Genomic DNA, 18137 nt, shown 5'->3' with positions numbered 1-18137 from the left:
GTGATTCTGCTTTCTTAGCCCTCAAAGTGCTGGCATTACATGTGTGTGTCACTATGCCACTGTTTTTATATTACCAAACAGGTTCCATCTCTACTTTCTTCATGATTTTTGCCATAAATTAAGCATGAAAATATTCAAATAATCTAAATATAGCTTGTTCACTTATGAATAGAAGGAGTGTGTATTCATTTGCTATGGTTGCTATAATAAAATATCATACACTAGGTAGCTTAAGTAGTATTTTCACAGCTGGGCATGGTAGTACACTTCTGTAATCCAAGTATGGGAAGTTGAGGCAAGAGTATCAGGATTTGAAGCCTACCTGGCTACATAGTAAGTATGAGGCCAACCTGGACTGTATGGTAGGTCTGTATGTCAAAACAACAGCAACAACAAAAAGACTTTTTCATTTAAATGACTGACAGTTTAGTAGACTTGTTTGTATCAGCATAAACAAAAAGCTTTGGGAGAGTTAACCTCTATGATACCACTCAGCAATAGGAATTTTGGACTCCATTATCTTAGAAAACCACTGTCATGTAGCAATCTGTCATTGATTGAAATGTCATTATGCACTGCATAGCTAGTTGGGTGTATAAGAAAGACTGTGATTGAGTGATACGTTATTTTTCAATATTGAGTTTATTGAACATTTTGATGTTTTATTCTAGAGTGAGATTGTCAATTTTGAATGTGTTCTCAGATAACCACTGTCAGTCCTGTGTTGCCTCCACAACATCAATTTATATATTATTGTTAAATGGGAAAATAGTACCAGTCAGAGTGATATGTTGGTTTATGCACAGTTTTCTCTTTAAACAAGGGAATTCTGAATAATAGGGAGTTTGATTTTATATTTCTTCAGGAGAAATATTCAGTTCAGCTGCTGCATAGGCATATGCCCTTTAACTTGTATTCCTCCCCTTTAAAATTAGAAATGATAATTGCCAGTATGGGCTCCCTTCCCAGAGGTAGAGTCTATTAGAAACTCTTCTAGTATTTGGATTTCCTTTTATGACTGTCCATTTTTTTTTCTTTTCTTTTTGAGAGACGGTCTCACTATGTAGTTCACGCAGCCAGGACTGCTGAGTGATGACATTCCTAATGCTTTTGTGTTTATGCTGATACAAATAAACCTACTAAACTATCAGTTATATTAAAGTATAGTGCAGTATGTAGCCCAGGCTGGCCTCAAATATGCAGTAATCCTTCTGCCTTAGCCTCCCTAGTTCTGGGATTACTGGTGTGCACCATCACACCCAGCTGTCCATTTTAACAACAGTGCTACTAATTTAAATCTCCACCATTGAGATCCTTTAAATTCTTATTTCTACTTAATTGTTTTTGGTACCCTTTTATATGCGCTGAGAGAACAATCCAGCTACTTTTACCTGCCTATCAAGAGTTGCTCAAGAGCCAAAGACTATAGCCCAGTGGCACAGCACCTGTCTGTCAAATGTAAGATGCAGAGTTTGATTCCTGGTGCCCCATTTAAAAAAAAAAAAAAAAAAAAAAAAAAAAAAAAAAAAGAGTTGTTCAACTCTGAAGCTCCCAGTTATTGTTTTTATTAGTGCTGTTAGTTACAGAGTTATAGTGCCTGCCTGGGCAATCGAGAGGTTGCAAATTCAATCCCCGGTACCAAAACCAAAACAAAAAATACCAAAGTTACAGGAGTATTACATAATCTGCCCTAACATTTTCCGCTCCCTCTTTTAGGATTCATTTTTCCCTACAGCCTTGTTACTTTTCATGTTGCAGAATGCAGGTTTTCAGAAATGTATATTTATGGGTTTGTTTTGGAGAGCACGTGTACTGGGAATCAAATTCAGGACCTTGTACTTGCTTGCACTTGCTTGGCAGGTGCTGTACCATTGAGCTATATCTTCAGCCCAGTATTTATGGTTATAACTGCTACACTTCTAGGGGAAACTGCAACTTAAAGCTTAAATTCAAGCTTTGCCATCTTAACTTGATTTTGAAGGTCTTTACAAAAAAAAACCCCTATGGCTGGGCATGTAGCACTGTGGTACAGTGCCTGCCTCGCAAGTGCAAGGCCCTTAGTTTACTTGTACCAAAAAAAAAAAAAAAAAAAAAAAAAGACAGAAGGAACCCTATCTTTTCTAGCAATAGATATTCCCTGTTTCAGATGTCAAGCTTCCTGCTCACCATTTTAAAATACAGGAAAATATTAAACAGTAAAAATGTTATTGTACATTACTGAAACATTTTGTGCAGTAAAACTATCTTGTTTTGATGGAGCAGCCTAAAATTAAATGAATTGCTGTGCAAAAGTATACGTGTATATTGAATGATATTTGAGAGTTATATCTTGTTTTGTATTTTTGCCACTTACAATACCATTGTTTAAAAAATAATAGTGTTCAACCTTTCAAAAATGCATAATAGTATAGTGTATTAGTTGTGTGGGTAAAAGCTTCAAATATAAAAAATTTGAGAAGTTAATTGCAATCAAATAAGAATAGTGATGTATATAAATTACATAGTTACAGATTTGAAAATCTGATCCTTTTCAGTGTTTCAGGTAGTCTCTAAAACAAGAAATTATAAGGAAATATATTGTAAGCAAAAGACTATGCAATAGATGACTAGAAAAATTTGTAAAAGAGAAAAATAGTTGTATAAATGGAGAAAAACAGGGTTAGTGATATAGCTTAATTATAGAGTGCTTACCTAGAAAGTGTAAGGCCCTAGACTCAATCCTCAGCACTGTAAAACAAACAGTGGAGAGAGATAAATCAGGCTGATGCTTGGAACTATATTGTTTTAGTCAATCACACTCCAAGAATAGTATCAGCTGGTCATGTGGATCTGCCCTAAATAAGGCAACAAATAGAGAGCTTTGAGCCCCTTGGTGTTAATGACAGTATTTAAATAATTGAGGCAGTAGAAATGTGGTAGTTGGCAGACTCTGTTTTTGGGGACTTTCATACCAGCAAGTTCAGTGAGACACCTTTTCTTACCCTTCATGCTCAAGGAAATGGTCTTTTTTCCCCCTAAAAACAGTTCTAACAGTAAGGAAAAATTGGCTGAAAATTCAGAGCACGTTATACAATTCAGTATTTCTATAGCTTGGAAAATTTAGGGGAGCCTCAGGAAAAGATCTGAATTGTGGGATGTCAAAATTGTGGGGATGCTGTAGTTGCATACTGTAACTTCATCAATACTTTTAAAACAAAATTTTCCTATGTTTTTAAATTTACACTCTTTGATATTAATTGCATTTTGTTTCTCCAGGATCTGAAAAACAAGAGAAAGTATACCATGTTTTATCATTTAAAACAATGTAACATATAAGGAAGAATGAATGTGCTCAGTGCATGTTTTTTCCTCTTATATCTTAAGGAAGAGAGAGAAAATCCTTCGAAACGAAGTAGAATTGAACGTGATATAGATAATAATTTGATCACATCAACACCAAGAGCAGGAGAAAAGCCTAACAAACAGATATCTCGAGTAAGACGGAAAAGTCAAGTAAATGGAGGTTTGTTAATATTTAGATACTGTTTTACTTAGGTGAAGCAGAGATCTTACTGACTTACTCTTGGTTTTTACAAATCTGCTTTAGCTTCTTTTTGCCTTATTTTTGTAATCTATTTTATATTCAGCTTTAGTAGCGTGAAGTTAAATAGAAATTTTATCTTCCAAAAAAATTTTACTTTGAGTTTGAATAAAAGCATAATAACAGTTGTTTAGCATAAAAATGTAATATTGAGCTGTAGTCATATAGCTCAGTTAGTAGAGCATTTGCCCAGAATTCATGGAGCCCTGGGTTTAGTGGGGATTTAGCTCAGTGGCTCAAGTGCCTGCCTGGCAAGTGCAAGGTCATGAGTTTGATCCCCAATACCAAAAAAAAAAAAAAAAATTTTTTTTTTTTTTTGAGATATGCACAAAAATTTGTTTCTGGAGCATGCTATTTGAGGGCTCAAAAGGTGCAGTACTTAGGTCATTTAATCCAATAGTTCTCAACTAGGAGTTGTTTTGTTGTTTTTATCAGTATCTTGAGGTCTTTATAGTTGACATACCCTGTGGAGGGGGATTGCACAAGCATCTAGCAAGTAGAAGTAAGGGATGGTAGCAAATATCCTACACTGCATAGTACAGCCCATCACAGCAAAGAATTATCAGGCCTAAATGTCAGTATTAAATTCCTGTGACTACTTATTGTATAGCTGAGAAGCTCCTTAAACTCAACAAGGAGAAAAACATTAAGGACCAGTAGAGAGACGTATAAAAGACAACACTTAGAGAGCATAGAGTTATTTTTTTAATTAAAGCTGTTTTCAGTAGGGCAGCAGTAACAGTGTATTGTGTCCTCTCCTCAGAACAGTAATATATTTTTATTATTTGAAGTGACTAATGTGGTCCAAAAGGAGACTGAAATGAGATAAGGAGGCAAGACAGAGAAAAGAAAAAAAGAAACAAGTTTTAAAAGGTTTAACAAAGCTGAGGCTGAGGCAGGAGGATCTCTGTGATTTCATGGCCAGCCTGGGCTGCATAAGGCACTTTGAGGCCAGCTTGCACAACGTAGCAAGACCCTGTCTCATTCATAAATAAATAAATTGAAATGAAATGAAATGTAGTAGTCACCTAGTTGATTTTACTTTTACATTTACTAAACAAAAAAAAAAATTTTTTTTTTTTTTTTTTTTTTACTTGTAAGTTGCTGGCCTTGGTGACTCAGGCCTTTGATCGCAACACTTGAGGGGCTGGGATAGGAGGAGCTCCACCTGTTCAAGGCCATCCTAAACTACATAGCAAAACCCTGTCTCAAAAAATTTTTTTGTCACACTACAAGAAACTTACAAATAACTGGTTATTCTTAATCACTCTGAAATGACATCTCGGTATCTATGAATGTTTTTGTGTTTTGGAGAAGGTTGTGCTGGGGATTGAACCCAAGGCCCTACTCATACTAGGTGAGTGCACTACCACTGAAATACATCCCCAACCCTCTTAAGTAATTTTTGTCTCTGCTGTAGCATTGTTTTCTTCAGTAGAGCGGTCTGTGCTGCCTCTACTCATATAGCTGTCATTCATTAAAAATAGATATGAAGGAAAGTTTTATGAAGGAGGCAGCATCCCCAAATGCAAACAGAAACAGAATGATATGTTCATGGTTTTGATACTGTTAACTTATTTGCTTGTTTATAAAGAATCTTCTTCTTCTCCTTCTCCTCCTCCTCCTCTTTCTCCTTCACCTCCTCTCCTTCTCTTCTGGAGACAGTTTCACTATGTAGTACATGGTGGCCTTGCACTCATGGCAATCTTCCTCCCTCAGCCTCTTCATTTTCTTTTATACTGTGTTGTTTGAAGACTTTCAGTGATTTTAAATGTAATGATTCCAAATGTACTTTGGAAAAATTTAACTTTTCTAAATTACTACAAATACAATAAGATGAAGTGATTTAGAATTGATTCATTTTATGATTTCTTTCTCTTTTTGCAACAGAGTTTTGTTATGTAATTCAGGCTGGCCTTGAATTCACTATGGAGCTCAGGCTAGTCTCTTCACTCACAGTTTTCCTCCATCAGCCTCTCTAGTGCTGGGATTACAGGTGTGGGCTCCCAGACCAGGCTATTTCATGATCTCTTAATAGCACTTCTAAACATTAACATTAATCAGTTTTCATAGAGTGGTTTTTGGGGGTGGTGTTTTTAAAATGAATACCATACATTTCTAAAACTTAGTGTTTTGTAATCACAAACTTTTTATTTTTCTTAGAAGCTGGTAGTTACGAAATGACAAATCAACACGTAAAACAAAATGGGAAATTAGAAGATAATCCTTCCTCTGGCAGTCCTCCAAGGACGACATTGTTGGGGACCATATTTTCTCCTGTCTTCAACTTTTTTTCACCAGCAAATAAAAATGGTAAGTGCAAGCCATTTTTATGTCGTCAACTATTAACTAGAATTTGGGTTTTAAAATTGCAGATTTTTGGGCTGGGGATATAGTTCATTGGCATAGTGCCTGCCAAGCAAGTGCAAGGTCAATTCCAGGTACAATAGCAGGTTTTCTAGTTTCTTTTTAAAGATCTTTTCAAATTTACTATCATATTTTGTCAGTAATTTTGATTTATTTATAGTTTCCTTAAAAATATAGTTCTCAGACATTAAAATGGCTGAAACAAGTTATGTTTCTGTTGTATTGAACTCTCCTTTTATTACCTGAAAAGCTAAATGATGAACTTTGGGCTGGAAGGACAACTTTTATTTTTACTTGAGATGATGTATGTAATACTTAAGAAACACTTTCAGTATCCTTGGTTTTTGGAATTGATTGAAGATCGATTAAAGTGAACCAAGACCATAAGCTGTTTTTTGAACCACTCAGTTTATCATCATCTGATGATTCCCCCCCCCCAAGGATTTTTAATCTAAATAGTAATTCAGTTCATTTGAATTTTAGGTAAATAATGAAACTACCCTAATTCAAATTAGTTAAGGTGTTTGAGACAGTTACTGAGTACATGGAAAAGAATCACTGACTGGTTGTTGTCTGGTTACTTAAATCCTAATCTTAAGTATGTGTCTGGATAATAGTGCAGGTTTCTTAAAAATACTTTTTTATTTTACCCTTTTTCGGGGGGGGTACTGGGGACCACACTCGTGACATCATACTTACAGGCAAGTGCTTGTGCTACTGGGCTAAATCTCTGGTCCATGGTGCAATTTTTAATTTTCTAGTTTTTTTGTTATCGGGTTTTGAACTCACAACCTCGAGCTTGCCAGGCAAGCACTTGAGCCCCTGAGCTAAATCCCTGACCCAGTAGTGCAATTTTAATAAGATATAATGGTATAATGTAAAATTAAGATGTCTTGAGGGAAGAAATACTGTGATATATGTTGCCGTATGAAAGTACGATAGAGTTGGGGCTGGGGATTTAGCTCAGCGGCATAAGCGCCTGCCTTGCAAGCAGGCAGTCGTGAGTTCGATCCCTGGTACTGATAAAAAGGAAAAAGACAAAAAAAAAAAAAGAAAGTACGATAGAGTCCTATAAGAGAAACAACCACTTTTAACTGTTCAATCTTATCTGTATCCCCTGTATCACACATGAACATATATTAATATCTTTTTTATATTAGTATCTTATAGAGCTAGATACTAATGTATTGGAATTGGTGCACTAAAGGAAAGAGAATAGACTTTGAAGTTAAATAAACTTATTTTAAAAATCTACTTTTGCCAGTCTTTAACAGTACTTGTCAGTACTTTAAATTCTAGTGCCTCTTAATCTGAGAAATGAAATACTTGTATTTCAATGTTGGGAGTGTTTTGAAGATTTCAGTTTATACAACATATAAATATATTTAGCATCTATAATATTCACTGTTAGTTAATAGAGATTTAAAAATGAATAACATGTAATCCCTGTCTTCAAGGAATTTACTTTTTGTTGGGGGAAGGGTTATGATCCAGGTTTGGTAGCACACACCTATAATCCCAGCTACATTAAAGGCTAAGGCAGAACAATTGCAAATTCAAGGCAAAACCAGGCAATTTTAGTGAGACCTCTGACTCCATAAAAAGGGCTAAGGATAGGGCAGTTGCAGAGTGCTTGTTTAGCATGTGTTCAGGCCCTTGATTGAAACCATGGTGTTGTCAAAAGAGAGTAAGATGTAATTAAATACTTTATAGATGCATTGATAGTCATTGGAGAGTGGGGTACTGAAAAAATGGAGTGGCCCTGTCTTCTGGGTATGGGGTGAGAGGCTCACAAGAGGCTTCATAGAAAAGTTGGATTTTGAAAGATGTTAAAGGGGATTGTATGCACAGAGAAGGAATAATGTGAGCAAAGGCCCCACAGCAGAACATGATGTAGCATACCTGAGAAAATGTTGTGTTCAACTGAAGAAGCTTTGTATTTAAGAAAGGATAATATAAAGAGACTTATGAAGAAGTCAGATAGAACTAACAAGAATAAAAGCCGAGTGGCGGTGGTGTACCTATAATCCTAGCACTCTTAAGAGGCTCAGTTAGGATTATTGCAAATTGGGGCCCAACCTAGGCATCTTTAATGATATAGTGAGATCCTGTCACACAAAAAAAGCTCAGTATAAAGGCTCTGAATTCAATCTCCAGTTGCCCTCCTCTAAAAAACAAAAACAACAAAAACTATGAGCTCTGTTCTTAGGGGGGAATGATTGAAAAATTGTAAATTGGCAAATATGGTAATGTAACCAGATTTATGTTTTAAAAAGATGACTTTGGCAGTAGAGTGCAGATTAGATTCTACAGAGGCTGGAGACAGAAGCAATAGACTTGTGGTAGTACATATGAGACCTTATTTGTAGTTATAAAAGAGGAAGAATCAGAATATAAGATAGACACATTGGCACAGATCAGATATGAAAGAAAAAAGGGATTAAGAAAATCAAGAGTAGAAGATTCAAGAAAGACAAAGTTCCCTGGAAATAATTTGAGTTTTATTCTGGCCAGATTGATTTTTCAGATGCTATGAAACAACCAAATAAAAATATCTGGGAAGCAATTATTATTCCATTGTGAGCCTCAGATTTTTGAGTTTAAGCAGTAAATGATGTTGTTATCCCTTGTTAGTGATTATTTGAAACCTGTGGTACAATTGGCTTATTTAGTTCAGCAACCCAAGTTTAGGATTTAGGGAAAACATTTAAGGACTGGTAGAATTAAGAGCAGCCAATGAGAGGAATCAGGGAAGAAGCAGGAGAAACTTCAGTTCATAGATGCCAAAGAATGTGGGACTATCCAAACCCAAAGTAAAAGACTGAATAAAGGAAAATGAGCTTTGAAAAGAGAGCGCTGAGCTAGGCACAGTGGCGCTTGTGATCCTAATGCTTAGAAGACTAAGGCAGGAAGATCATGATTTTAAGAACCCTGTCTCAATGAAGAGGAGCGAAGAGGAGAGACAGCTGGATCTGATAATTAGAAAGTCATTAGTTCTTTGGCCAAAAAAATTCAGTGGAGTGCTTAGACTGCAAAACCTAATATCACTGAATTAGGAAAATAAAATGGAGAATAAGAAAAGAGATAACACCTGACCTAGCAGCACACACCTGTAATCTCATGAGTTTGAGGCCAGCCTGTACTACATAGCAAGACCCTGTCTCAAAAAACACCCACCCCCAAAGACACAGCAATAGCGCATTACTTTTATGAAATTGGGTATAAAAGAAAAACTAGAGAAATTACAGTCTCCACAGGTAATATATCTGCCTTAGGAAAGGGTCTTATATTAAGAAACCAAAAACAGGAAGGAAAAGTGGAGGTTTTTAGAGACTGTTGACAGAGCTAGGATTGAAAGAACAAAAAACGATTTAAATTGAAATGAGACCGTTTTTTGATTATTTATTTATTTATGTATTTTGATTCTGAGGAACCTCTAAAAGTGTGAACAGAAACAATAGGAGTTGATGTTTGATAGTTACAGTGTTTTCTTCGAGAAAAGGAAATGGTTTTATTTACTGAGATGGTCCTGGTGGCACAGTCTTGAAGAGAATAGTGAAAGTTTAGAATGGTTGCTCTAGGAATAAGAAAAACAAGCAGAGAGACACAGGAGTATTGAGCACCATACTGTAGGCCTCATTAAGATTGAAAGATTTTGTTGGGGGGGGTTACCAGTCTTTTTAATTGTTTTGTTCAGGAGCCTGAGACACCTGTTGGTTAGATGTAGATTCAGGGGGATATCCAAGCATTCGGGAGACTGTGGCAAGAGGATTGCTTTTAAGTTTGAGGATACCTTTGGCTACATAGTGAATTCAAGGATAATCTGGAACACATAGCAAGAGGGATCTCTTGACAGAGGAAGGACAAGGAAGCAAAAATGCTGAGGATGCCAGTTTAAGAGTGGGTTAAGTTGGGCCAGGGATTTAACTTAGTAGCACAAACACCTGCCCAGCAAGTGCAAGGTCATGAGTTTGAAGTCCAGGTAAGAAAAAGAGGAAAGCAGCCTCTGGGGAATATGTTTAGAATAAAGAGACTGACTTGTATCAAGCTTGAAGATCAGATATAATGGGGATATTATAGATAATTGAAAAGTTAGCAGCAGGGTAGAGTCCAGGGATTTAGCTCAGTGGCACAGTGCTTGCTTTGCAGATATGGGGTCCCAAGTTTCATTCCTGGTACTCTACCCCAAAAAAGTTAGCAGGTTAATATATTTTATATTAAACTTAATATTTTAGGTCTCAGAGGTGAACACGTATTTATTGTTCATGTCCAGTTTATAAGCATAGTAATACCTGCCAATGTGCAGTATGAGTGAAGATAGTTGTAGCTCAAGAGGGCAAGAACTCTGAGGTTTAGTCAATCACCTGTAATAACAGAAAAAGAATACAGTATTAAACAAGGCAGGAGAACCAGTAGGTAAGGGTTGAGCATCTATGATTGAGGAGTATAGATAATAGCAATGAAGAAAAGTGAGGAATTGTATAGCTATGTATCAGACTCAAAAGAACAGGCTTTTGGGGGTGAACATTAATAGAAAATCAGTTATCTGGCAGCAGCAATAGAGGTAAATGATCTTTGATTTAATTAGTACAGTGGATATAGGAGATTAATAAAACATCAAGGGGGAAGGTGTCAGGAAAAAAATATTTTTTAAGAGATTAAATTGAAGGTTCAGTAAGGAAATTGAGAATATTGAGGGTTGATTCTGTTATGACATTTCAAAGATTCCAGAAAGAAATGAGTTCAGTCTTTATTATTGAAATGAGATTTTGTGATCAGTCATTCTTTTGTCTTTTAATAAAAAGGTTTTCTTGTTTAAGAAAATGTTTAGCTCAGCTGGGCATGGTGGCGCATGCCTGTGATCCCAGCAATTGGGAGACTGAGGCAGGAGGATTGTTCCACGCTCAAGGCCAGCCTGAACTGCTGCTTAGTGAGACCCTGTCTCAAACCTACCCCCACTAAAAAAACATGGAGTTCATTCTTGATTAACTACCTCTGGTTGAAAAATTACAGTTGCCTACAATAGCTAAAATGTTTAGTATTTGCATGAAAGAATCAGCAGCTCTTTGGGGATAATAAAGTACGTGCTATGTAGTATGTCTTCAGTGATGCTCGGTTTAATGAAAAAAAGTTGTAAACTGGATATGGTAGCACATGCCTGTAATCCTAGCACTCAAAAGAGTTGAGGCAGAAAGGTTGCTGTGAATTTGAGTCTAGTCTAGGCTACATAGTAAGTTCAGGACCAACCTGGACTACAGAGCAAGGTCTTGTCTCAAAGAAAAATTTGTAAGCTGTGATTGTTGTTTGACTATGAATAGGTATTTCTAAACTACTTGAGAATACAAGAAAAACTACATTATTACTTTACCCTACAATAGTTTGTATTTCTCATTGTTTGAAATGTCCTAAAATAGACATTTCTATGTCTATAGATAGATATCCTCAGCTTTGTTCTTCTATGAATTATCCATTTAAATAACTTGTACAGTGGTAATTGCATTTAGTTTTCCTAGGTATTAGAATTTTCAAGTGATGATACTGTGCTGAATGATGGTTTCAGGAACATCAGGATCAGATTCCCCGGGACAGGCTGTGGAAGCTGAAGAGATAGTGAAACAGCTTGATATGGAACAGGTGGATGAGATCACTACCAGTACTACTGCATCAACTAATGGAGCAGCTTACTCAAATCAAGCAGTACAAGTGAGGCCATCGATAAATAATGGTTTAGAAGAAGCAGAAGAAACAGTTAATCGTGACATCCCACCTCTTACAGGTGAAAAAAATTCCTTTTTTAAAAAACATCTCTTATCATTATGAATAGCAAATAAAAGTATGGTACTACTAGTTCTTAAATGAGCTTAAGTTTTTTGTTTCTTGAGTTAAGAAAACCTTTTTTTGAAACAAAACTTTGTCTCAAAAATCCAAGTCATTATTTGCACATGTGGGTGGTCTGAGGGCTCTGCGTAGGCGCAGTCTTTTACCTTCGGATTTGCTTTAGACATAAATGGTGCTGCCACCACCAACCTTGGGGACTTCTGTTCCTGGATCTCTTCCTGTAGTCTATTGTTGCTGCCAAACTCTAGCTTCTTAAAAAGCCCTAACTTAATTGTCATATTCCTGAGCCAGTTGACATTAAAATATGGAAACACATTTATTAATTCTGAGAGCTGTGTACAAAAAAGTGTAAGATGAAATTATGGCCGGGTATGGTGGCACACACCTGTAATCCCAGCATTTGGGAAGCTGAGCAGAAGGGGATTGCCTTGAGTTTGAGACCAGCCTGGGTTATATAATGAGTTCAGAGCCAAAGAAAATTGGGTAACAAGACCTTGCTGCAAAAAACAAAACAAAACAAAACCAAGAGAGAGAGATGAAAATATGTTCTACTGTTCTTAAAAGTGAAGTAAAAGTAAGCGTGGATCATCTTCCTCTGGGATAGATTTTATCTATCCTAGATTTATTTTCTATTCCTTGTGGTACAAGGTATTTGAGAGAATCCAGAAAATGTGTATTCATTAAATATGATTTAGACCCATAATCCCAATACTCAGGAGTCTGTGACAGGAGGATCACCATGAGTTCAAGGCCAGCCTGAGCTAAATAATGAGTTGAAGCCCAACCTGAAGTCATATGGAGTCCCTGTCTCAAAAAAAATATTGATACAAAGAAATAGAATAATGTAAGTATTTAAATATAAAAGAGAAACTTTTTAAAATAAACAGCAAGGAACTGTTTTGTTTTATTTATTTTTGGAAGCCAAGGTTTCCCTATGTGATTCAGGCTGGCCTTGCACTCATCATGGTGATCATCTTGCCTCAGCCTTCCGAGTGCTAGGATTACAGGTGTACACCACTACACCTGGCTACGGTTGAAGCATTTTAAAGAAAAAATGTACAATTAAGCATCTATAGAGTATAACCTAGTAATGCTATTGTGAAGAGAAGAGCAGCAAATAGAAGAAAGACGTATTTTAAATTCATTAAGTAAAATAGTCATACCTTTAATGTTAAGCAGAAAGTTAAATACTGAATCGTACAGGTGAATCAGCAACACTGGTTTTTTGTTGTTGTTGTTGTTGTTGTTGTTTTGTCTTTTTCCTTTTTATCGGTACCGGGGATCGAGCCCTGCTTGCAAGGCAGGTGCTTATGCCGCTGAGCTAAATCCCCAGCCCCAATACTATATAATTCTTCTGAGGGTAAAATTTGAAAATTGACCTGTCATTTTATGTTGATTACTTTGCTCTGGGTTATAAGGCTAATAAATGGTAAAGTATAAAGTCTAGGGTTCTTGGCTTCTTGTTTGATGTTTGTTCTGTTTGTGATGTCTTAGTATTTATTTTTTTTTTAACTGTGAAGATGGAAAAGGTACTTCTGTAACTTTTGTGGTTTCTACAGAAGAAAATAGACAGTAGCCAACTCACTCATGCATTTATTCCCCAAACATGAGCACACTTTTTTTTGTGATAAGAACTGTTGATACAGATAAGTAAGATAGAAAATTACTGCATAGTATGGTAAATATTGTTGAAAATAAATGAACAAAGTGACACCAAGGCACATTGTAGTTACTCTGGGATGGTAAGGTTAACAGAGATAATGTTGAGCATGAAAAACAAACAAAAGATGAAAACAAGTGCAAAAATACTAGTTTTTCCTTTTTTTTTTTTGAGGTTGTAGTTAAAGAGAGTAAGAAGGCAATAGGCTCTGTCATTTACTTAGCTCTAAAATGATGATAAGCTGGGTGCAGTGATATAAGCCAGTAGTTTTGGGTCCTCAGGAAGCTGAGCTGGGAGAATCACTCAGTCCCAGGAGTTGAAGACCATCCTGGGCAATATAATGAGTCACTTTAAAAAAAAATGAATAGGGGCTGGGGATTTAGCTCAGCGGCATAAGCGCCTGCCTTGCAAGCAGACAGTTGTGAGTTCAATCCCCGGTACCGATAAAAAGGAAAAAGAAAAAAAATTAAAAATTAAAAAAAATGAATAAATAGGGTGAGGATTTAGCTCAGCAACATAAGCACCTGCCGGGCAAGCATAAGGTTGTGAGTTTGATTCCTAGTACCAAAAAAAAAAAAAAAAAAAAAAAAAAAAGAATACTTAAGGTTTTGAAGGTTAAATGATAAAATATAAAAAATAGTTTGTAGGAACTCAGTAAATTCTTTTTCTTGGAAGTTATAGAAATTTGAAACACTAAAGTAATTGGAAGATAATTTCCGTTATCCTCTGATGCTAATGAACTATTAGAGATATAATGGTCAAGGATTTATAAAGATTCTGTATTATCTGATGCAATATGTTATACATACATACTAGATGACCTTGTCTAAGAAAAATATATCATAATCTTAAATAGGGTTAGTTTTTATCTTGAAAGACTATTATCCACCAGTATGCTGTTTCTATAGTTACTATGGCAATTTCATTGGATTCCACCTTAAACTTTTTATCTCTCGACATATTACTGGCTTAGTTTGTTAGGAACCATCATCGTCTTCAATTTATGTTGTGATTACTGTTTTAGAAAACTCTTCAGCGTATTTCTAGAGTGTTATCAATTGATGCAATCTTAGTTTAAACAGAATGAATTATGTGGCATGGAATACAGGCTATCTCTATGTTTCATTTTGAGACACAGTCTTCCTGTGTCGTTCAAGCTGACCTTGACCTCGCTGTGTGGCCTCTAATTCATGGTGATCTATCTTAACCTCCCCAGTGCTGGAATCACCAGTGTGTGCCACCACACCCACCTTAGAATTGCCTCTTGATTAAAGATGCTTATAAGTTACAAATAAGGTAACTTATAAGCAGTGATTTCTATACAAAGCAGCATTTCTTTATAAGAAAGTGGCTCTACCCCCCCCCCTTCCTGGGTCTTAAAGCAAAGGCCTTGTGCACTCCAAGCCAGTGATCTACTGCTAAGCTGTATCCGCAGCCCAGCCAGACAGCAGAATTTCTTAATTTCTAAAGATCATAGATAATCTTAAAATTCCTAAGAAAATATACATACAGTTTTAAAATAAGCCTTCAGTGGGGTTCATGAACTTTTTTAAAAAATGTATTTTAACTGATACATTAAAACAAGTCATGTATGTGAATGAGGTGTTCCCTATAATGATCAGTGTATGCATACACTTTAACTTTTAAATGAGGTTAAACATTTATTTCTTGAGGCATTTCTCTCTCCTTAGTAGCGAAAACATGAAGAATCTTTTTTTCCAGCCTTTTGAAATGTATAGTACATTATTGTTACCTGTGGTCACACCTCTGTGCAGTAACATCTCAGAACTCCTTGCTCCTAACTATAGCTTGGTGCTCACTGATAGCTTCTTTGCTCTCACTCCAAACCAGTCTCTGGTAACCACCCTTTAGTGAAATGAATTGTTTTAGATTTTGAATATGATTTACTTGTCTTTCATGTTTTATTTGTCTTTCTGTACCTAGCATATTTCACTTAACCTAATGATCTCAAGTTCATCCATATTGTTGCAGGTGACAGAACAATAAACTTTCTTTAATTTTGGTGTGCTAGAGATCAAACCCAGGATCTTGCACATGCTAAGCAAGTTCTCTCTCATTGAACTACATCCCAGTTCCTTAGTGGGCTTCTTAAAGACTGTTCTAATGGATCTTAGAACTTAAAGCCATATTTGAATCTGTTGTCAGCCTATATGTGCAAGGTGATGTATTAATGCTAGAAGAGCACCATAACAATTTTAGTTATCACATGTAAACTCTATTCAAATAGAAAGTAAATATAACTAGTAAATTTTCTCTTAGCTGATAGAGGTCTTCTTTTTAGTCACTGTAGGTTGCCATTTTGTTTGGAGGGGTAATTTTTTCTCTTGGTTTCTGTTACTGTTTGCTTTTAAATGTTGTTTACATATTGTTTCTGTCTTTAACCTAAAATACACAGAACCTTAGGAAGATGTTTTACAGAAAGAGTAGAAATATGTACTTCCTGATAAGCACTGAGTAAAAGTTAACATTTTTCTTGCACTTTATTATATAGCACCAGTAAATCCAGAGAGTGGTTATTCATCAGCTCACGCAGAGGCCACCTATGAAGAAGATTGGGAAGTATTTGACCCGTGAGTTGTTTCTGTGGTTTAAAAATTTTTTCTTTCTTCCTTTAATATTTCAACTCTGTAATGGTACCAAAAAGACGTATATTCAGTAAAAGCTTACTTTGCATTTTGATTCCCCCCCCCCCCCACTCCTGGCTAGCTGTATGTGGTAGGATAATTTCTTGTGATGTGTTTTTACTGAGATAGGGAGATTCAGTTTGTATGTTTCCACTTTTACATACATGTTTTATGAATTTAGTTACTTGGTTAAATGTGCTTTACTTCAAGATTTTTAAATAGGTTGAATTTAATATTATGCTTTGTAAAGATGTTGAAATTTTCATTAAATTTGATTTATAGCTATTATTTCATCAAACATGTTCCACCACTGACAGAAGAACAACTAAATAGGAAACCTGCTCTTCCATTGAAAACAAGAAGCACACCAGAATTCTCCCTAGTTTTAGACCTGGTAAGTATATTAGCTATAGCAGTAGAAAGAAGAGAAATTCTCTTTTAAAGTGCCAGTTTAGAATACCTGAAAGAATACAGAGAAAGCTGACTTAGTGGTTCCCAGCATCGAGGGAAGCTGAGGCTGGAGGACCACAATTTTGAGTTCCACCTGGGTAATTTTGTGAGCCTCTGTCTCAAGATAACAAAAAGGCTTGGGGATCCAGCTCAGTGGTAGAGTGCCCCTGGCAGGGAAAGATAGGATTATTAATGTAAATGTATCTTAGATTTTCTGAAATGCCTTTAAATATAGTTCAATGCTAGAATCTCCAGTTTAGTTTGGGTCAGGTATTCTTTTTGAGAATAAATCAGACTTTTATTTTTGCATTCCTAGAGATCAAACCCACATGTGTTAAACATATGCTCTACCACTGGGTTACACTCTCGGCCTGTGATTTCTTTTTATCTCCCAAGAAACTCTACTTTTGTTTCATTAGAAATATGCCTAGATTGTAGATTTCCTCTGTTCTCTTAGGTTCCCATATTTCCCTGAATGATTAAATACAACTTGGGTCTCAGCAAATTAACTGCAAAATCCACCTCTTTCCTGTTTTTGTTTTTGCACATTGTCTAATACCACAAACTATTAAGTGTCCAAGTGATCAGTTAATCTCTTCACACAGGCTACTAAAACCTCTCATTTAAAATTTGTATTTTATTTTATTTTAGTTTTTTGGTACTGGGAATCAAACTCAGGACCTTGCATTTGTCAGACAGGTGCTTATGCTGCTGAGCTATGTTGCCAGCCCAACAATTGATATTTTACTTGGGTGTAGTGACACATGCCTGTAATTCCAGCACTTGGGAGGTTGAGACAGGAAGATCTCCTCCACAAGTTCAAGGCTAGCCTGAACTACATTGTGAGATCCTATCTCAAAAAAAAAAAAGATAATGGAATCAAAAAGCTGTGATCATTCATGCTTCATTTTAATTTACCTTAAACACATTGAAAATTTTAGAGGTAGTGATGAGCAGTTTTATTTTAAAACAAAAAAACCATGGGTGCTGTGGCACACACCTGTAATCCTAGTACTCTGGGAAGCTAAGGAAAAAGGATCAGAAGTTCAAGCCCAGCTTGAGCCACTTAGCTTGGGCCTGTCTCAAAAATTTTAAAGGGGTTAAAGATTTAGCCGAGTTCAAAAGTCTTGGCTTCAATTCCCCAGCACCCCCCCCAAGTCCTGTTACTTAATTACATAATACTAACAGAGTTTTGGTTTTGTTTTTAAGCATTTATGACTTGAGAAATAGCTATTTGCATTTAAGAAGTCTTGAGAAAATAGGATTTAGTAATCAAAAATAAATTTTCATTGGCTACTATTTAAACAATGTACATGAAAGGGATTCATGATATACTGAAACATATTGTAAGATTCTTTAATGGCAAGTTGGAGATAAGAAATTAAGTAAGAGGGGCCCAGGATATAGCTCAGTGGCACAAGTGCCTGCCTGGTAAGTGTTGAGGTTGAGCGTTTGATCTCCGGTACCCCCCCCCAGAAAAAAAATTATATAAAAATATATAAGTATGGGGCTGGGGATTTAGCTCAGCAGCATAAGCGCCTGCCTTGCAAGCAGGCAGTCATGAGTTCGATCCCCGGTACCAGTAAAAAAGAAAAAG

At 36.1% G+C, this 18137-nt stretch overlaps 1 protein-coding gene across 6 annotated transcripts in view; it reads left to right on the top strand.

Annotated features, from left to right (window-relative positions):
- Ctdspl2 (CTD small phosphatase like 2) overlaps positions 1 to 18137 on the top strand; it is a 74746-nt gene that overhangs the window by 32534 nt on the left and 24075 nt on the right. For 3 of the 6 annotated variants that reach the window (XM_063250130.1, XM_063250131.1, XM_063250132.1), the window contains exons 3-7: positions 3364 to 3502; positions 5744 to 5893; positions 11508 to 11723; positions 15958 to 16036; positions 16373 to 16484. In XM_063250130.1, the coding sequence (XP_063106200.1) occupies positions 3364 to 3502; positions 5744 to 5893; positions 11508 to 11723; positions 15958 to 16036; positions 16373 to 16484 (696 nt within the window). Of the gene's footprint in view, positions 1 to 3255; positions 3503 to 5743; positions 5894 to 11507; positions 11724 to 15957; positions 16037 to 16372; positions 16485 to 18137 lie in introns of all 6 variants that reach the window. The other 3 variants (XM_063250133.1, XM_063250134.1, XM_063250135.1) reach the window with 3 other exon arrangements.

The sequence above is a fragment of the Cavia porcellus genome, unplaced genomic scaffold (genome assembly GCF_034190915.1).
Source record: "Cavia porcellus strain 051 isolate PalLab524CR breed Dunkin Hartley unplaced genomic scaffold, mCavPor4.1 scaffold_6, whole genome shotgun sequence".
NCBI lineage: Eukaryota > Metazoa > Chordata > Mammalia > Rodentia > Caviidae > Cavia > Cavia porcellus.
This window is presented reverse-complemented; position numbering and strand designations above follow the sequence as displayed.